General features: G+C 40.0%; 1 protein-coding gene across 2 annotated transcripts in view; it reads right to left on the reverse strand.

Annotated features, from left to right (window-relative positions):
* The window catches only part of LOC122539394 (ADP/ATP translocase 4-like), a 48,181-nt gene extending 27,263 nt beyond the window's left edge, over nucleotides 1-20,918 (reverse strand). For both annotated transcript variants that reach the window (XR_006309069.1, XM_043674185.1), the window contains exons 1-4: nucleotides 20,543-20,918; nucleotides 6,437-6,564; nucleotides 5,833-5,950; nucleotides 2,980-3,134 (exon numbers count right to left, since the gene is read on the reverse strand). Coding sequence is in view for 1 of the 2 variants with exons in the window: in XM_043674185.1 (XP_043530120.1) it covers nucleotides 2,980-3,134; nucleotides 5,833-5,950; nucleotides 6,437-6,564; nucleotides 20,543-20,753 (612 nt within the window). In the remaining variant the exon portion in view is untranslated. The remainder of the gene's footprint in view (nucleotides 1-2,979; nucleotides 3,135-5,832; nucleotides 5,951-6,436; nucleotides 6,565-20,542) is intronic.
* Between the last annotated feature and the right edge of the window lie 1,222 nt (nucleotides 20,919-22,140).

The following is a 22,140-nucleotide window of genomic DNA, read 5'->3' on the forward strand; positions in this document are numbered from 1 at the left end:
GGGAGAACGTGCAAACTCCACACAGTCAGTCACCTGAGTCGGGAATTGAACCCGGGTCTCAGGCGCTGTGAGGCAGCAGTGCTAACCACTGTGCCACCATGCCGCCCACTGCCACCATGCCGCCCACCATGCCGCCCATGAAGAGAGTGTTGAAGTAAAGGATCTGGGTGTTTATGTGCATAAATCATCAAAAGTAGAAGGACAGGTTGAGAGCACAGTTAATAAACATATGGCATCCTCGGTTTTACAAACAAATTAGCATGGAATATAAAAGCAGAAAAATTATGTCAATCCTTTACAAAATATGAATTTACAGTAACCGGCATTACACTTTATGAAGGATGTGAAGACAACAGATTGAAGTGCCTCTTCCCTGGAATCATGCCTATGGATCATTTTCTGGGCCCAGTTACATTGAAAGATTGAAAAAGTTGGGGCTATTCTACTTGGAGAAGGTTAAGAGGAGATTTGTTAGAAGTCTTCGAAGTCATGTGGGTTTTGGGCAAAGTAGATAGGGCAAAAGGATCAAAGAACCAGAGAGCACAGATTTAAACTGTGAAAATTACATTAGAAGAACATTACAGATGGTCCATTCATGCAAGAACCCTTCTATGATATTAAATCTCAATTAAATCTCTGCTCAGTGTCCTGTGTGGCAAAGGAAACAACTCCAGCCTAGCCAATCTTACTAACAGTTAAAATGGGCCACTTCTGGCAACATGCTCAGAAATTTACTCTGTAAGCTCTCTGAAGTGATCACATCCTTCCAGTACTGTGGAGACCTGAACTGTACACAATATTATAATTGTAGCCTAATACACTTACACAGTTCTAGAATAATCTATATTTGTATATTCTAAGCATATGAAAATTAAAGAAAAGCATGCCATATGTTTTCTTAACTAACTTACTAATCTGTTCTGTTTTCTGCATTTTGGGAAAGCAAATCTTAGCAGGACTTATACACTTAATGATAAAGTCCTAGGGAGTGTTGCTGAACAAAGAGACCTTGGAATGCAGGTTCATAGCTCCTTGAAAGTGGAGTCGCAGGTAGATAGGATAGTGAAGAAGGCTTTTGGTATGCTTTCCTTTATTGGTCAGAGTATTGAGTACAGGAGTTGGGACGTCACGTTGTGGCTGTACAGGACATTGGTTAGGCCACTGTTGGAATATTGCGGTCAATTCTGGTCTCCTTCTTAGCGGAAATATGTTGTGAAACCTGAAAGGGTTCAGAAAAGATTTACAACGATGTTGCCAGGGTTGGAGGATTTGAGCTATAGGGAGAGGCTGAATGGGCTGGGGCAGTGTTCCCTGGAGCGTTGGAGGCTGAGGGGTGACCTTTTAGAGGTTTACAAAATTATGAGGGGCATGGATAGTATAAGTAGATAAAGTCTTTTCCCTGGGGTCAGGGAGTCCAGAACTAGAGGGCATAGGTTTAGGGTGAGAGGGGAAAGATATAAAAGAGACCTAAGGGGCAACCTTTTCACATAGAGGGTGGCACGTGAATGGAATGAGCTGCCAGAGGATGTGGTGGAGGCTGGTACAATTGCAACATTTAAAAGGCATTTGGATGGGTATATGAATAGGAAGGGTTTGGAGGGATATGGGCTGGGTGCTGGCAGATGGGACTAGATTGGGTTGGAATATCTGGTCGGCATGGACAGGTTGGACTGAAGGGTCTGTTTCCATGCTGTACATCTCTATGACTCTATGAATCATAGAACAAAGAACATTACAGCGCAGTACAGGCCCTTCGGCCCTCGATGTTGTGCGACCTGTGAAACCAATCTGAAGCCCATCTAACCTACACTATTCCATTTTCATCCATATGTCTATCCAATGACTCAGTTGACATATACTCCCTATTCCAGAGTTTTTCTCAGAGTGTCATGAAATGGTTTTTGCTTATATATTTCAAAATTTTCTTGTCCCAGAGGTATCTAGCTGAATTAGTAAGGGGGTTACATTACTAAGGGGAAGAGCTTGGATTAGAAGATCAATATATGTAGTCTGCTTAGGTGGAGCTATGAAACAGCAAGGGGCTATAGACACTGGTTGGAATTATTTATGGACTGCTAAATACTAGTAGTACTGGGAGATATAATCCTTGCCTTTGTGCCCTCCCCAATTGTATGAACATACACATTTGCAGCTTGAATATCAATTTTTGCTTTTCTATGCACCTGAGCAGACTACTGTCATTGACAGTGCACAGATTCCTTCCTCACCATCAACCGGAGTCAATTTTTGAAATATCTGTCAACCTCTTAAATATGGGAGACATTAAGCTAAATTCATTAATACATTTCATGAAAAATTGGATCCCATTAGCTTTTACATATATGATGAGAAGTGTTATGTCAAAAATTATTTGTCAAAATTCTAGCTAAAATCTCTGAAAACTATATTAAAAAGTGTTCAGCTCATTGAATCTCCAGGCAACTTTCTCAGACAAAATCTAGACGACATTAATAGTATGCCACTTTCCTGCTCTGTTAATTTCCTCAAAGAATTCAATGAAATCGATCAAACAAAACTTTCTGAAATTCATTTGGTGTTGAACAGGAATGTATTTTCCAGCACTTTTAAAATAGTAGAAACACACTTCTGTCATCTCCTGATTAATACCATGCCTCCTAGTAATACTAATATTTAACGGTCCATAAATAAGTCCAATCAATGTCTACTGCCCCTTGCTGTTTCATAGCTCCACCTATGAGACTACATACATTGCTCCTCTAATCCAAAATCCTCCCCTCAGTAATGTAACTCCTTTACCAATTCACCCAGATATCTCTGGGACAAGGAGATTTTGAAATATGTAAGTGAAATATATATACATATATATAGTTACAATAAAGAAGATTTAAAATATTTAAATGCCAAAAAAAAAACTATCGGAAAATGCACCATATATTCTCAATAAGTAAGCATATAATTTTTCACACATTTACATCAGAAATACTTATAAAACATTACTTTGATTGTGTCATAGCACCCGAAATAGGAAGCTCGATATACAATGATGCCATTCACTGAAACACCAAATCCCTGATAAAGTCCCCTGGGTCCATCCCGCTTCGCAACTTTTGTGATGCAATCAGTGAGACCGGTAAATTGCCGCTCCTCAGGACCTATAGTTTAAAAGAATATGTTTGATTACATTAAAAGACATCTTAACTACAACTTAAGTTTCTTTGAACAACTCAGTTGGTAATTGCAAATGTGAAAGATGTTGGATTAGTCTTCTGTGGTTGTACATCAATAATTACATTAATTATATAAAGTTGGTTCAGTTGGCTGTACTCTCATGAGTAAGATTTTAAACTTCACTCCAGGACGTAAAGCACATGGTTTAGGCTAAAACTTTCATCTACCAGTAAAGCAATGCTACGTTGTTGCAGGTGCCACTATTTGCAGGTGAAGTGTTAAACACAGTCCCTTGCCTGCCAGTTTAGCTGGTTTCTGATATACAAATCCTACCAAAACTACCAAGTGGCAGAGTGGGACTCATCATGAACAATCTATTCCCCTAATACTTCCTTGTCCTTTGAGCACATCAACACATTCTGCCACTCTTATTTTCTCTACTTACTTCAATGGGATAAGATGAAGACTGTCCACAAAAACTGGACAAATCTGTTCATGGGAAAAATACAGAAGACTAGAGGTAAAATATACAACTGATACAAAACGTTGTTTATATTCCAAGGGACATGTGGCTTTTCTTTCCGGAAAAAAAAGCCCGCCATAGAGACGTACAGCACGGAAACAGACCCTTCGGTCCAACTTGTCCATGCCGACCAGATATCCCAACCCAATCTAGTCCCACCTGCCAGTACCTGGCCCATATTCCTCCAAACCTTTCCTATTCATATACCCATCCAGATATCTCTTAAATGTTGCAATTGTACTAGCCTCCACCACTTCCTCTGGCAGCTCATTCCATACACGTACCACTCTCTGCGTGAAAAGGTTGCCCTTAGGTCTCTTTTATATATTTCCCCTCTCATCCTAAACCTATGCCCTCTAGTTCTGGACTCCCCCACACCAGTGAAAAGACTTTGTCCATTTATCCATGCCCCTCATGATTTTATCAACCTCTATAAGGTCACCCCTCTGCCTCCGACACTCCAGGGAAAACAGCCCTAGCCTATTCAACCTCTCCCTATAGCTCAAGTCCTCCAACCTTGGCAACATCCTTGTAAATCTCTTCTGAACCCTTTCAAGTTTCACAACATTTTTCCGATAGGAAGGAGACCAGTCACAGACAATTGAAGAGATACGAGGCAACGTGGGCTGGATTTTATGCAACCCAGAACTGTAGGCAACATGGTGGCACGGTCCATTTAAATAGAGGAGAAACCCTGCATCAGTTTCCTATCTGCAGGAAAACTTCACTGATCAAACTGGAGGGTGAAAAGGATTGACCCGGAATTCCTGGTGTTGGTGCTAGCATGTTAGTAAGGCTCAGTGGTCTAAATGACATCCATTATTTCTGTGCCACTGCAATTTAGTGGTACTTGGAGTCTAAAATGGAGGCCATCATTGCTGCCAGCAAAACAGAAAAGGTGGAACAAAGTCAGACCTTTCCTACTGGACTTGACGACATCTTCAACTGCAGCAAAGTCAGAAACCTACAATTACAAAGGGAAAAATACTCCAAATGTGTTTCCAGAAGTTTCTAACCTCCATTCCCTCAGTGGGACAAAAGAGAATCAATAGGTCTACAACTTTTCAAAATTCTATCTTGACAGACTTGAGAATTAATAGTGGCTTCTCAGACTTCACTAAAAAAAAGTATGTGTATCCTCTTCTAATCACCTTTGTTTGTGTTTGTCTATGTTATAGTGGTGCCATTGTGATGATATTGGTGGGTTGAGAATTAAATACTTATCCTTTCCTTTTTCTAAACTTATTAAAAAAAAACCTATCATGTCCATTCTTCAGAATCAGAGCACTAAAAAGGTTAAAACTTCTTCTTTAAAGCACATTTTGTTGCAATCAGTTAAGGTGGAAAATTGAGGAAACTTACCTACAATTTTCTTGGTAAATTCGGCTATTCTGGATTATATAATCTCCTGACTGGGATTGTAAAAATCGATTGATCCACACTCCCATTACTATTTGTTGTGAAAGGTGGGATAGAATTGAATGGTTCTTTTTCTGCCAACATGTATGCGATGAGCTAACTTCTTTGCTGTAAACCCTTGAGTACTTTTATCCTCTCTTTGTCAAAACCATCAAACCATTCCTCCCTTCTGCTTCTGAGCGTTGCTGCTGCATCTCCAATCTCCTTTTCCTCTCCTATGTTCCTGACTAATTGTTTTCCAAATCTGTCCACCTGTCATGCAATCCTAGTTTGAACCTTTGCACTCAGGATTTCAGCCATTTTCATTTCTGCTAAAAACAGATATTTGCTCTAGCCAGTATTACAAATTAAATCCTGCGATTGAGATCATAGTTCAATGTACTCAATCACACTCATTTAAATATGACGGTTCACCACATCATACTTACTCCCTGAATGCATTTTTTCTGCTGTCCACGTCAATGGATTATTCTTATTTGATTCTATAAGTATCTGCCTAATCAATCATTCTGCACTAACAGCTTTTCTTCCTACTTCCACACTGTTACCATCAGAGTCCTCCAAGTATAAACCTTCTGAATCTCAACTTTTTAAATCTATTCCTCGCAGCTTCCCATCCTCTCAAAATGTTGAGTTCTCTTACGTTGTTTAAAATTTGAGTTGAATCATGTGGAGAGAGTTCTCACTACATGTGTTGCTGTTTCAGCTAGTGGCTGGAAATTTGATTCCAATTTTCCTACCTTTGCCAATATCAGCAGCTAAGCGCGTTCGTGCAAAATCCAAGGGATATACAAAGCAGAGAGATGTGGCACCCGCAGCTCCTCCAGATGCTAAATTTGCTACGAACCATTTACCAAACTGAAATAGAAAATATTATTGCACTTGTGAATAAATATTTGAACTGGACATTAACATTTTCAGGTATAGATATTCAGACTATTTTCTCAACAATTGGCATGGCTTATCAACAATGGTATATCCATCTCTCATCTAATCAACAGTGTTCAATTCTCTTCTGTTTGCTTCAAATTTTACATCTCTCCAGATTCTAGGTTAAGTATACGGTTTAAAACTTCATTGTGATTCAAGTTTTCAGACTGAATAGAAAAAGGACCAAGGACAAAGTAACATAATAGAAAGATACAAGCAAAACAGAAGAATCATTAAAGCTACAAAAGTGTAATGCAGTTTAATATCTATTACTGCCTCTTAATGATTCAGACACAATACATTCCTGGGATAGCATATGCTTTCATGTTAAAATTTATTGCCTCGTGCACCAGAGGGAGTGAGCTTCAACACAAAAATTAAATGTAACTATTTTATGTATTATTTAAATCATACCTGTTTCTCTTTATCAATTCCTGCCATAAATATTTGCTTGTACTTGTCCTTGAAGGCAAAGTTCAATGCCTGAGTTGGGAAATATCGAATCACATTTGCTAAGTTGCCACGCCAAAAACTGATAAATCCTAAAGTAGAGAAAACTTTTGTCAAAGAACTGTCTTCAGATACAGAAAGTGAAAGTATCAGAAAGACTTGCAGTTAGTGAAAAAACAGAATTTAAATATAAGAAGTGTTTGCAAAGGTTTTGTAGAAAAAAACATGCAAATAAAACTAAAGTAAAACAAAGAACTGCGAGAGGTAAAGATTGGAAACAAAAACAGCAATTTCTGGAAAAACTCAAGAGGTTTGGTAGTTTCTGTGGAGAGAAAGCAGAGTTAAATTCAATGAATTAGATTAGATTAAATTACTTACATTGTGGAAACAGGCCCTTTGGCCCAACAAGTCCACGCCGACGCACAACCTACCCAGACCAATTCCCCTACATTTATCCCTTCACCTAACACTATGGGCAATTTAGCATGGCCAATTCACCTGACCTGCACATTTTTGGACTGTGGAGGAAACCGGAGCACCCGGAGGAAACCCACACAGACACGGGGAGAATGTGCAAACTCCACACAGTCGCCTGAGGCGGGAATTGAACCCGGGTCTCTGGCGCTGTGATGCAGCAGTGCCACTTGATGAAGATGATAACTTTTTTTATCATTAATCGTTAGATCTGGTTGGCCCACAGAACACATTAATAGGAGTTGCACTGCAATTGTAAAACTGTCCTCATTTGAAGATTATCCTGATGTGATATAAACTATCTGATTTACACACATTTTTAATTTCATTTAAGTCTGGGTTTGACTTTTGAGTTAACATGGGATTTTTGCATGTCTGATGTTAACTAACTTGCAAGTATTTCTGTAGCCATGGTGATATTTAAAGAAAAACTGATTACAAAGGGCTACTTTTCAAACCTAAAGGGTTTTTGCTTAATTTAGGAGTTTATAACTTATCAAGGTAGACAACTGTACCTCAATAATTCTGTTAGAATTTTCTGGACTAGTTTTTCTTTTAATGTTTGAGAAAAGTTGAGAGGCTTTTGTTTCAGTTTTATTTTGTTTTAGGCAGTTCTGTGAAGCCTGTACAGGGATTGCAAGTATACAGCCGTATTCTTGAGAAGGGGAGAATATAGTAAACTAGATTACTATAGAGTTAAAGTTAGTGATAAGACCGGAAGAGGTTGGATGAAGCCCTGAAGTGGATCTAAAGCTGAGTTTATTTAAACTCAAATGTATAATAGCTCCAGATATAAGCTATCATATGCTCCATTCTAGGAATTGAAATTACAGTCATCTTAAGTCTATTGAGATGTTAGAGAAAGGGATCTTGTGAGTAGTCTTCAAGGGTTTGTGTACAACGGATGTTGACCTTTTTGTAACTTTAACATAGTAAGTATGGTAAGTTTACAGATGACAACAAAATTGGAGGTGTAGTGGACAGCAAAGAAGGTTTCCCCAGGGTACAATGGAATCTTGATCAGGTGGGATAATGGCAAATGCCGAGTTTAATTTAGATAAACGAGAGGTGCTGCATTTTTCGAAAGGCAAATCAGGTGAGGACTTATACACTTAATAGTAAAGGTTCTGGGGAATGTTGCTGAACAAAAAGACCTTGGAGCGCAGGTTTATGGTTCCTTGAAAGTGGAGTCACAGGGAGATAGTGAAGAAGTCATTTGATATGCTTACCTTTATTGGTCAGTGCATCGAGTATAGGAGTTGGGAGGTCATGTTGTGACTGTAAGGATTTTGTTTAGACCACTATTGGAATACGAGTGTGTGGTGCTGGAAAAGCACAGCTGGTCAGGCAGCATCCGAGCAGCATGAGAATCGAATTTGAGCATAAGCTCTTCATCAGGAATCCAGGATGTTGCCTGACCAGCTGTGCTTTTCCAGCATCACACTCTCAACTCTGATCTCCAGCATCTGCAGTCCTCACTTTCTCCCACTATTGGAATAATGTATGCAATTCTGGTCTCCTTGCCATAAGAAGGATGTTGTGAAACTTGAAAAGGGTTCAGAAAAGATTTACAAGGATGGAGGATTTGAGCTATAGGGAGAGGTTGAATAGGTTGGGGCTATTTTCTCTGGAGCGTTGGAACTGAAAGCCAACCTTATAAAATCATGAGAGGCATGGATAGGGTAAATAGACAAGGTCTTTTCCCTGGGATGGGGGAGTCCAAAACTATAGGACATAGGTTTAGGGTGAGGGGGCAAGATTTAAAAGGGACCAAAGGGGCAACCTTTTCACACAGGGGGTGGTACGTGTATGGAATGAGCTGCCAGAGAAAGCGGAGGAGGCTGGTACAATTACATTTAAAAGGCATTTGGAGGGGTACATGAGTACGAAGGGTTTCAAGGGATACAGGCCAAATGCTGGCAAATGGGACTAGATTGGTTAAGAATATCTGGTCAGAATGGATGAGTTGGACCGAAGGATCTGTTTCTGTGCTGCATGTCTCTGTGACTCTATGAATGATTTGGGATGAACGAGATTATGCTTTTATTATGTGTTTAAAACTGTTTGAATTTGCATTATCAGCAAATAGATTGTGTTATCAATAAATAAGTTCATTTTATTTGATATTCATTACTTTTGCTTAATAAGTCTGTTTTATTGTTTAAAAGATCCGCAACATTGCAAGCAAGGAACCTAAACTGAGCCCTGTAGAACGCCACTGGAAACAGGTTTCCATTCTCAAAAATATACATTGCCCATTACTCTTTCAAAAACCAAAAGTGTGGATGCTGTAAATCAGAAACAAAAACAAAGTTGCTGGAAAAGCTCAGAAGATCTGGCAGCACCTTTGAAGAGAAAGAGTCACCAGACCTGCAACGTTAACCCTGATTTCTCTTTACAGATCCTGCTGGACCTGTTAAGCTTTTCCAGCAATTTGTGTTGTTGTCCATTACTCTATTTTCTGTCACAGCCAATTTTGGATTCAACTTGCCACATTTCCCTATATTGCATGGGCTTATTTTTTCACACAGTTTGTTTCCGAGTTGATATAAAGTAATAGTCATAGAATTATACAGCACGGAAACAGACCCTTCTGTCCACCTTGTCCATCCTGACCAAATATCCCAAATTAATCTAGTCCCATTTGCCAGCATTTGGCCCATGTCCCTCTAAACCCTTCCTATTCATATACTCATCCACATGCCTTTTAAATGTCATAATTGTACCGGCCTCCCACCAGTTCTTCTGGAAGCTTGTTCAATACACCCTCTGCATGAAAAAGTTACCCCTCAGGTTCCTTTTAATCTTTCCCCTCTCCACCTTAAACCTAGGTGATAGTTTTGGACTTCTTTACCCTGAGAAGACGGCCATAGCTATTTAAACTACCTATGTCTTTCATGATTTTATAAACCGCTATGAAGGTCACCTTTCAGCCCCTAACCTTCCAGAGAAAAACCCTTCAGAAGTGGACTAATGTCCTGGACAGCTGCAACATGACATCCCAACTCCTACACTCAATGCACAGACCAATAAAGGCAAATGAATCAAACACCTTCTTCACTAACCTGCTTACCTGTAACTCTACCTTCAAAGAACTATGAACCAGCACCCCGGTCTCTTTGTTTGATAACACTCCCAAAGACTCTACCATAAACTGTGTAAATCATACCCTGATTTGCCCTACCAAAATGCAACACCTCACATTTATCTAAATTAAACTCCATCTCCCACTCCTCAGCCCAATGGCCCATATGGTCCTGTTGTTATCCAGCGATAACCGTCTTTACTATCCATTACAGGGGAACCGCGATTATCCGAAGTCCTTGGGCGGGCAGGTTTTCATTTGGATAATTGATTATTTGGCAAATTGATTTGATGTTAAACAAAGGAAGCTGCACTGCCCATAACTGCGTTAAAAAAGCATGCAAACAGAGTTATTATTTTATTTGATCACTAAAATCTCTACAAACATTGCATATCGCTTAAAAATTCTTAACATTTTACAATTCAGCTAACTTTTTCTGTACCTGTACAATAAAAATAATTTATTGAAGTGGAGGTTGATTATTATTTCCAAAGAAATTATCCAGCCGCTGTTGCTTGAGGAAGTGCTGTCTCTTTTTTTTTGCAAACAGTAACATTGGACTAAGATGCATCAATTCAACAGCATCAACTTCATCTTGTGCTTTGTACCACTCCATGAAAAGTCGCAAACTGTCAATAGCTTCATTAACGGGGACTGGAGGTAGTGTCGGTATCAGATTTTCCTTGCTATCTACACCATTCATACATTCCTGCTGTTCCTCTGTGACTACGTCGACTATTTGATAATCGGTGAGTGTCTCTGTTCCAATTTCGTTGTCACAGTTCATCCAAGCATGAATCTCTGTCTCTACAAAGTCTCGTAAACCCAGTTGCCTGCAGTTTTCGGTGATGTCAGTGGTTATGCTTTTTTTCTGGATGGATGTCCGCTTCAGTGGCATGGCTCCCAACACACAAGCTATTGTACCAACAGTCTAATTGTTGATGGCTTGATGCGGTCCCAAGATTCAGCAATCATGAATATAGCGTCCTTGACTGTGATTGCCTTATTGATTTCCTGCAGTACTTTGTCAGCATTGTCTTCACCCAGGGCAACATGCAACATGTCACGCCAGTAATATTATTTCATAATTGCAATGATTCCTTGATCATGCGGCTGCAACCTTGAAGTGGTGTTGCGTGGGAGAAACAAACACTGCTGATTGTAACTGGCTGCCTTTCACAGTGTGTGCCCTCACGTTGTCAACAAGCAGAAGGGCATGTTGCTCGAGTCCTTTGCTTGACAAATGTGACCTGACAGCAGGTACAAAGTCTTCACGAAACCAGGATGAGAAAAGTGGATATGTCACCCATGCCTTATTATGTGCTTTGTACCTCAAGGGAAACAATTTCTTGTCACAATTTTTAAAGCAACAGGGACTGGCATATCGCCCAATGCAGACAAGCGATGATTTATGAGTGTCGGTGGCATTGACACAAGGGAAAATCGTGATCCGATCCTTATGCGCTTTATGTCCTGACACTTGCTTTTCCTTGAAGGACTTAAGTGTTTTATCTGGCAGTGCAAGCCAGAACAATCCACCATCATCTGCATTGTACAATTGCTCAGGTTCACTTTCCTTCATGAATGATGGATTGCAGTTTTAGTGTGTAGTTTTCCACGATGCTGTCATCCGCAGGCTTCTGCCCTAAGTACGCTGAGCTGCCTAATGCCGTGATGATGTTTGAAGTGCTGTAACCAGCCCAATGATACACTGTGATCAGACTCATCGGTGTGGAGGCGTTCATGGAAATTGGCAGCTTTTTCCAGTATCATCGGGCCAAGATACGGAAATTCCCTTTTCATGTTGCTGTGAAAAACACAAAAGTACTGCTTGGTAGAGTTGCCCATCCTTTGCTGGCTTCATGGATTTTCTTTTTAGAGCATTTGCAGTGTCACTTAGGCTGATGAATTTCTCAATCGCTGGTCTTGCTCTCTTAATATCAGACACTGTCGCTATTCCAATGTTGTACTCCTGTGCAATCCTCGATGCCTTTTCACCACGATCCAAGTGCTGTAAAATCTCACTTTTCTGTTCAATTGTCACTGTGGTGTGCTTTCTTTTCACAGACATGCTAAGTACAGTATGTACAACAAATTCAATCAGTTACACCAGATACGAACTCAGAAAAAGTCGTAGAGGGAATGAAGACACCACTGACTATGTCATGCACTTTTAAATCTTCAGTATGTCAGTTATTTACATGTGTTAAAATTCTTTCAATACTAAGACAACTGACTGACTAAGATTGTTGGACCAGTGTCATTAACACCTTACCTGCTGCAACGCTTGCACATCATTTTTTGTGCGAGTACCATCCCCCTCCCCCCCAGTTTTCCTCAGTTAAATTAAAGACCCGATCTTTGCACTATTGTTGGTTAAAATTATATTAATACTGCTACAACTGACCGACTGAGATTGTTGCAGCACTGTCATTTACACCTCTTTTATGCAACATTTGCAGATCATCTTCGGTGCAGCATTTACTTCCCTTGCATCCTACAAAGTGCTGGGGTATACCCGATCAGGTCCTGGGGATTTATCCACCTTTATGTGTTTTAAGAAATCCAGCACCTCCTCCTCTGTAATGTGGATACTTTTCAATATATCACTATTTATTTCTCTAAGTTCTCTGGCTTCCATATCCTTCTCCACAGCAAACAACGGACTCAAAATATTCATTTAATATCTCAGTCATCTCCAGCGAATAGATGCCGAGTTATCTTTAAAGGGGTCCAATTCTTTCCCTGGTTACTCTTTTGCCCTTAATGTATTTGTAGGATCTCTTAGGATTCACCTTAACCCTATTTACCTAAGCTATCTTGTGTCTCCTTTCTGCCCTTCTGATTTTCCTGCTGAGTATACTCCTACAGCCCTTGTACTCCTCGAAGGATTCATTCAATCCCAGCGTCTATACCTGCCTCCTTTATTTTCCTTGACGAGAATCTCAATTCCTCTAGTTATCCAGGATTCCCTAAACATACCACCAGCCTTGCCCTTCACATTAACAGGACCATATTGCCTCTGGACTCTCTCTCTCACTTCTGGAGGCCTTCCACTTCTCAACCATCCTTTTACCTGTACATAGCCTCTTCCAACCAACCTTTGAAAGTTTTTGCCTATTACCATCAAAACTGGCCTTATTTCAAATTAGAACTTTAACTTCTGGATCAGGTCTAGTTGAAGCCACTATTATTTTTGCCCAAGTATATATTTAATATTCTTTAAAGTAGAAGTAGTAAGTCTGTATGGAGTAATTCAAGAATAGGTCAAGTCATGGTGAACAGTTTATCTAAGTGGAATTTTCCTCTTATATGATATGGCAAGTCAGGGGAACTTCCAACGTCCACTGTGATCACAGGTGCAGGACATGTCTTCAGGTGCAGCTACTTGAATCTGCACTTCCAATCTGGAGCAGCAGCTGTACTCACTGTGCAGCATTCACAAGATGAGGTGGTCACACACCAAGTAAAGAGAATGCAGGCGGAAATTAAACGAGTGACCACCAGAGTAAAACACTTGGTGGGTATTGACGGGGGCCTAGTTCCTCAGGAGAATGCAGCAAGAGCAAGAGTGATATGGGATTCTTTCACAAGGGGAACAGATAGTCCTTCTTATGTCCATAGCCTTGGTATGTTGCTTCTCTGGTGCTAGGATGAAGTATGGCCCTGCAGTTGCAGGATAATTTGAAGGGGTAAAGAGAACAACAACAGGCTGACAGAAAGTATGGTTCAGGTTTTGTTACTTAACAAAAATTACTATTTATTACAGTAATTAAGTTCCAGCTACAGGTAAATAATTTTGAACCATCTGTACATAACTATTAATTAACATTCTAATTCTCTTGTAAATTTCCCATCTCTCACATACATAGACACACATGTATGTAGGAAAAGATGGGTTACGAATGAAGGAAAAATCTGGAAAAACATTCAGTGGTTCCTCTTTACAATGGGTTATGAGATAACTTTTATGATTCTTGTGCTGGTCAAATGTTGTTTCTCAGATGTCCTTCTCTAGATGCTTCCACTGGCATCCAAGAGGCACAGGGTGGCTGATTCACTTTTACAAAAAGTCCCTGGCTTATCAAGTCACAGCTTACAGCATCTCCTGATGGAAAGATAAACTGGTTTTCAGTTTAAAATGGTTTTTCCTGCAGAGAACAGAGAGAGCTCCTACATTGGTAGTGTGTCATGTTCACTGCCCAAAGCTGGCTTTGAGGCAGTTAAACAATCAGTTTTTGCAGACAGTCTTTAGCATTGGTAACAGATCACTAGTCACAAATTAATCTGCTACACATTGTCAAAGCTCCATTTGTTTACAACTCTGACTCCAGCTTGCCTGACGCCACTGCTGTAGCCCACAGCTGCGTAATCAGTGTTTACAATGGAGAATCAAATTGCTTGCTTTCAAAACATGCAGGAATCTCTGCAATCCTGGAGTATTAAACAGTTCTTTTCTAATTTCAGTCCACAATAAAAAAAAATCACAATCTCATTTTGTGAACTTACCTCAAGGTCATTATTATCATGTTATTGATAATTATCTTGCATTCAATTATTCATCAGGATTAAACTCAGTGGGTTTATTTAAAACTGCAATATGCTAATAGAGTCGGACATTACATCAAACAAACTGATGTTTGTGCATGTAGCTTATAGAACTACAGCAGTCAAACTGCCAGGCACTGTATACACATGGAGTATGGAATCCTTAAAAAGTAAACTCTGTTAAGAGACAAGATATACATACAGCAGTCCTCTTCTTTCCAAAAGAAAATGTAACTAACAAATGGTAATTTGCTGATATGTACAATCTCATAATAGTAACTTTGTCTGGAAGTGTCATTGATTTTTATAAATAACATCACTCCCAAATTGTATTACCATGCTTCTCTTCTGGGGACTGCAGTTGCTTTTCCATAACTTATCTTGATGAACTACAGTCAAGTTTTGTTCCACGTTAGCCACTAACAATTGTTTGGGTGGTCAAATCTTCTTAGCATTTACTATTTTCAGAGTTTCCATCATTTTTTAAGCTTTAGATTTTATACCCTGAATTCTTCTAATTCTATCGAAGTGTTAAACTTTCTTTTGATACAGTATACTTTCTTGTTCATAATCAACTGTAATAAATGTTCAGCCTTTTCAATTTTTTAAAATTTATTTTCTTTGAAGCATGGACCTTTTCCACCTATTGTTCAAGGATTGCTTGGCTTCTTCCATGTCCGCCTTGATATCTTCCACTATAGCAGCATTGGTGACATTTATTCCTGAAAGGATTGTCTTGTGATTGATGTGCAGGTTCCTGTGTGATATCTGTGTATCTCCATCTGTTTTTTTCCTCCATGTCTCATGTTCTCCAGCATTGCTTTAAGTTCAAATCAATGTTTCTTTGGCTGCTCAGCCTAAGTTTATCTTGAGAACTGCCCCAGGTCACCCTGTAAACTGATAATCTTTTCACTGGATTATTATTCAGATCTTGTACTTCATCCTTTCAGCTCATCATTCATTTTTGTGAGCTAAACGGAGGTGTCTCCTAAAACATTCCATCTCAGATGCATCTCAAGCTTGAACTAATCCTGAGCTATTGATTAGCTTTTTTCTTTTAAACTTCATTTATTTTTGTACAAAGTAGAGAGATGAGATTTTAGTTCCACTAATTTAAAAGAAAGTGAAGAGTCCCATTCTTCTCTCATATTCTGTTCTGTGAATAGTCTGGTACAGTTTCTGCCATCTTTCTGATTTTTGACGGATTCCATGGATTGTAACTAATCCAATGTCATGATGTATTGGTCTACTTGCATTGCTGGTCAAGCTGTGTCTACATGTTGAACATTTGTGGTAGTTAGGTAAATAGATGGTACTTGCATTCTAGCACATTGATCCTGAAAATGGAATTGATGAACCAGGTGTGCAGAAAAATTTGCATTTGTAGATTTTGTCCTGACTTCCTATATCTGTGGGTACATCTTTTTCAAAAGTCATAAGAGTAATATACTGGCATGTGCCCTGGTGTTCTTCTGAGGTAATAATGAATAGTAACCAGCTTTTTGAGCACAAAATGTGAATTTTTGCAACATCTGCATGTCGTGACATTGCCAATCTCATAGAAAACATCAATGTGAACATACATTCACCACTATCTCAAAATATACAGTCAGATTCTAGTTTGTCGATCACTTCTTTAATATGCCTCTTGCCGGATACAAAATGGTCTTTCTTATAGCTGGAAGATACTCCTTATGCAAAGTCTGTTTAAGTTGTTGCACAATTTTTTTTGCTGCGTTAAGCTTTACTCTATTGCTTCGTCTCTGCCAATGACTCTTTCTGAGCCATAGGCCATGAAAGAGTCATTGGAATTGGCCATTTCCTTGGCACAAACAGAAGATCATACTTTCCACATGTCTTGCTATGCTGGATGTTCTAGTGATCTTAGTCAATCAACCATCAACTTTGTACTTAATACTTGTGAACTTTTTGACCTCCGAGGACTGCCTTTTTACTTATACTATCCTTCAGTAGCTTTGATGTCATAGATCTTCAGTTTGTCCAGCAAAACCTTCCCTGGAGATGGATGAAATAATGTGCTAACTCTCCAATCGAGAGAAAAAACACAAATTCTCTTCTCTGCATCTGTTCGCAGAGTGGTCTCTGATTCTGTAGGCTGTCTAAATAATATCAACTCTAGTTGATGAATATGAAAGTTTAATCTGACTCTGAATTGGTTTTCTAATGTGGTCCACACCTTCTGAGGATTTTTTCATTTCTTAAGGGGCTAATCCTGATGTTTTAAATGTGTACACTTAAACTACTGCTGTGTTCCAATTTATAGGAGTGAATTTTGTGTACATTCTGACAATATGTTTTGACTTTCCCTTGCTTGTGATCAATCTGGCAACACATTCCCATCACTAGCCCTTCTCAAGTGAGTTAAACTGGCTTCTTGATAGTGGTTTGTGTGCTTAGCAGTAATTTGTTTTCAACATTGGCACTGTAACTAACAAAGATACAGGTTTATATCATGCATTTTAGTACAATTAAGGATGGCTGTCTTTGTGTTCTACCTGAAGATTAACTTGCTTGTCAACTATTCAAGTACGACAAGCATCACCAGCATGACATTTCTATGGAGCACTGACTCAGTTCACTGTGTCATATTAATAATAATGGTCTAGTAATCAATCTTTCATCAAGGATTTAATAACTTGGCATTAGTTTATTTGAATTAGTAAAATAAGCTATGAAATTAACATTACAGTAAAATCAATGATTTGTGTTTAAAGCTTGCAGACGTACAGCTGACTAACTGCAAGACAGTGACAACATTTGACAGTCCTTAAAATTGAACTCTCTTAAAAGGCAAGGTACACATACAACAATGACCCATTGTTTGGGAAACTCCATACTAAAGATTGACAAATGCACATCTCCATCTCAAATAAAGGTAAGCAACTCATTAACTTATGTATTGCTAGAACAGATTATCCAATTAGCTGCCTCTATTTCATGTCCTTCCCTTAGCACACTGGCTAGATCTGCTTTCATGTTACTCTCCATACTGCTACCTCACAGCAGCAGGGACCTGGGTTTGATTCCAGCCTCAGGTGACTGTCTGTGTGGAGCTTGCACATTCTCCCATATCTGTGTGGGTTTCGTCTGGGTGCTCTGGCTTCCTCCCACAGTCCAAAGATGTGCAGGTCAGCTGAATTGGCCATGCTAAATTGCCCATAGTTTTAGGTGCATCAGTCAGATGGAAATGGGTCTGGGTGGGTTACTCTTCAGAGGGTTGGTGTGGACTTGTTGGGTCCAATGGCCTGTTTCTACACTGTAGGGAATCTACCATACTAACCCTGAATTTGCTTCCTTGTATGGATTATTTTCTACTTCCACTTACACTGAGTGGAGGCCTTGTGTTCAACTGATCCCATTTCTACTTAATTGCTGATCATCAACTTTCCCTCTAGGCCCCATATTAGCAGGAATTGTGAAAAGCTCTTTTCCTTTGTTGTCTCTCTCCTTTAAAATTTGCTGTTATTATTTCTCCCCTCAAAAGAAATTATCTCCCATTTCTAGTATTCTCCCAATCTATTTTCATCGTTCCTGTAACACTGTTTAAATCCTTCAAATCTAAATTTCCACCCCGACATAGCATAGTAAAACAGCTCTCAAAATAACAAATGGCATCCTATATGATTGTAATAAAGTAAATTTTTACTCTTCATCTTTCTTGACTTGTTGGCAGTCTTTGACACAGCTGACCACACTGTCTTCATGTAGTACCTCAACATTGTCGAGCTAGCTAGCTCTCACCTGATTCCATTCTTACCTAACTAATCACAGCAAAGGGTCCCTTGCAACAGGCTTCTTTTTGTGCTCCATTATCTCAGGTGTCCTGCAAAGATTGATTCTTGACCTCCAATCCATTTCGCCTCTACATACTGCCCCAGAGGTGTGATCTGAAGGAAACCCCAGTTTTTTCTCATGCTGAAAACTTATAGGTGTCAGATTCCTGGTAAATACAAGAAAATGGTTTCCACTGGAGGATGGATTTGCAACTAGAGAATCCAGATTTAAGATAACTGATAAAATAAGAGGGAAGAGCAGATGTTTTAAAGTTGTGCCTTATTTTGTACTGTCTGAACGGGTAGTGGAAAAAAATTGGAGTTACTTTTAAACAAAGAAATTGGATATTTGTGTGAAAAGAAATAAAAAACGATCAAGGAGGGAAAAAAAGTAGAACTAGTTTGATACCTATTTCAAAGGTAGATGGATCAAATGTTATCTTATAGCACAAAATCAAGTTATGATAAAGTATTCATATGTTAAAAAACTGCATCACAGCAATTATAAAACAATAACTTAAAAATTTTAGAAAGTCAGTATGATCCTTTGGAATTTTTCAAAAGTCCATTGTGACTGCACTCATTTTTCAGCTTAGATATAAGTTCAGGTGTAGTTTAATTGTAAATGGACTGATGCAAGTGGAAGATTTACCTGAAGGTTGTGCTGATTTTATGCAATATTCCATTAAGTCTATTGTCAGAATTATTCAGAAGACTAGATGGAGCTATGGTCTTACAAAGGAAGGCACCATAACAGGAGATCAGAATCAAATCATAAAGATAAGTGGCTAATATCATGTCAATTTCTTTTAGATACTTGGAAATATTATTCCAAATCATTGTGTAGAATTTAGGTTTTTGAGGCAAAGAATAGTGCTGGAGCAGACCAGCAAATAACTCATTTTTATGGCCAGAGATACTACAGTAATATTGCAAAAGCTCAAAGTTTGTGAGAAGATTTGTAGCTCGGGTGCTCGTTGCTGTGGTTTTGTTCGCCGAGCTGGAAGTTTTTGTTGCAAACGTTTCGTCCCCTGTCTAGGTAACATCCTCAGTGCTTGGGAGCCTCCTGTGAAGCGCTTCTGTGGTGTTTCCTCCGGCATTTATAGTGGCCTGTCCCTGCCGCTTCTGGTTGTCAGTTTCAGCTGTCCGCTGTAGTGGCCGGTATATTGGGTCCAGGTCGCTGTGTTTGTTGATGGAGTTTGTGGATGAGTGCCATGCTTCTAGGAATTCCCTGGCTGTTCTTTGTTTGGCTTGCCCTATAATGGTAGTATTGTCCCAGTCAAATTCATGTTGCTTGTCATCTGCGTGTGTGGCTACATCAACTAGCCACGAAACGACACGACCAGCTATCCCCCTAAATGCCGGAGGAAACACCACAGAAGCGCTTCACAGGAGGCTCCCAAGCACTGAGGATGTTACCTAGACAGGGGACCAAACGTTTGCAACAAAAACTTCCAGCTTGGCAAACAGAACCACAGCATTGCAAAAGCTAGTTAAGAACACCATGATTCAAGGCATCATGTTATATCAAACACAGAATCATAATAGAATGGCATAATGGCCAGCATATCCTGGATACAGTAATGCCAAATCTCTAAATTTCATCCATTTTCCAAAGAGCAGTCTGGAAAATCCATTGACGTATTTGACAAAGAACTGTACAAAAATCACATTTTATGGTGAACGTCGAAGTGAATCTTCCCTCGTTTACTATTCTGAAATACTCCTTGTGACAGGAGGTGTAACATACATTTTCCGTTTAGACAGTTAAGTGCACTTTTCTGGTCGCATGGTTTGGTCCATTTTATTCGCTACTACTCAAGACGAAAATTGGAAAAGGTGACAAAAGGTGCAGGCAGCACATGACATTCAGGATGGTGTTGTTGAGCACCTGTCACTCCAGCCCCCCCCAGGTTGGCAGCGCTCGGGGGTCTGCAGCAGAGTTGCCCACGTGCTGGTCTCGGCGGCGGCACCTTCCCCGCTGGCGCTTGGGGACTCACTGTCAATACCATCAACGTCAAACCAACGCGCCGCGCTCAACGAATATTCAAAAAAGGAAGCGAAGGGCGAAATTTACAAATCGACTATAGAAACAGAAAACTAATAACAACGGTCTCAAAAAATCGTTAAATCCTTCAGCCGGCCGGTTTTTATATGCCCGCCGCTTACCCTGCTCCTTCGGTATCCGGATTACGCAGTCAATAATTCCCTTGTACTGTTGATCGACGCTGATCTGCTTGCTTGACGCTTGGACCTGCAACAGCAACTTCACCCTCTCGATGGGCGCGACGGCCGTCTTAGAGACGGCGGCGGCAATACCGCCAGCTAGAAGATCTTTGACAAAGGACGTTAAGTCGAAAATATTGGAGCCAGCAGCCATGTCTAACGGCGGCGGATATGAACTGCGACAGGCACGAGGCTTAACCGGCGCCTGAGCACGAGACAAAGAGCAACCCACGTGACTCTTCGCCTCGCTCGGGACTGAAACTTTGAGAACACGTCAAGACCTTGCTGGCTGTGACGGCAGACCACGTGCCTTGGACTGTATGATGTCACGCTGTGGTCAGCTTTACTCACTCATGCTGAAGTGGGCAGGAAGTAATGATTATGCTCAGCAGGTGCGGGCAGCATTGTGCCTGTGCTAACGCCTACGTTTCCCTTATGTTCTCTGCGTTCCCTTTATTTGTGTTAAAAATCACACAACACCAGGTTATAGTCCAACAGGTTTAATTGGAAGCACTAGCTTTCGGAGCGACGCTCCTTCAGGTGGTAGTGAACGGCTCAATCCTAACACAGAATTTATAGCAAAAATTTGCAGTGTGATGTAACTGAAATTATACATTGAAACATTGTCAAGCCTTTCATCTGTTAGAATACAGTGATAGTTTCACTTCCTTCAGGTGTAAATCACAAAACCTTTTTTAAAAAAAGTTGCATTCTTGGGTTAGCTGTTAACAATGGTGATAGCTAGACAATGTGTTGAAGGTGTTGGCCCCCTGTGTTCTCTGTCTAGGACCTGATGTTTAGATTGATTCTAATCTAAAAAATGAGATAACGGAGTTTTACATAAATTGATGCAGTTTTTGAGCTCAGACTTCTACATGAATGCATGCAGTTTTTGAGTAAAGTACAATGTAACCCTGAAAGTACAAATTCACCCCACAAAATATATGTGTGCATGTGGGTCTTTGTCTGTCTGTGTATGTGTCTGTCTGGGCTTGGGGTTGTGAGTGTGAGAAAGTGTATGTGTGTGTAGTGAGTGCAGAGTGTCTTAAGTCTGTGAGGGGGTGCATGTGAGAGTTGTGAGAGTTGACACCAGGGGAAAGTGTGATGTGGAGGAACCGATGTTGGACTGGGGTGGACTAAGTTAAAAATCACACAACACCAGGTTATAGTCCAACAGGTTTATTTGGAAGAACGTAGCTTTTGGAGCAGTGCCCCTTCATCATGTAGCTGTATTGCTTCATCAGCTACCTTACGAAAGAGCAGTGCACCAAAAGCGAGTGCTTTCAAATAAACCTGTTGGACTATAACCTTGTGTTGTGTGATTTTTAATCGGGGAAAAAGGCGGTGAGGTCGTGGCTACTGGACAAATGATCTCAGACTCAGGTTAATGTACTGGGAACATAGGCTCAAAACACTGCAGGGCAGGTAGTGGAAATTTGTATGATGAGTTGCCCATTTTGAAAATGAAAAGTTGCCTGTGTATGTCTAACTTGGAAAGACAATTGTCAGACTCCAGAATATACAAATGAACTACATTTCAA

Source organism: Chiloscyllium plagiosum, chromosome 32 (genome assembly GCF_004010195.1).
Source record: "Chiloscyllium plagiosum isolate BGI_BamShark_2017 chromosome 32, ASM401019v2, whole genome shotgun sequence".
In the NCBI taxonomy this organism is placed as follows: domain Eukaryota; kingdom Metazoa; phylum Chordata; class Chondrichthyes; order Orectolobiformes; family Hemiscylliidae; genus Chiloscyllium; species Chiloscyllium plagiosum.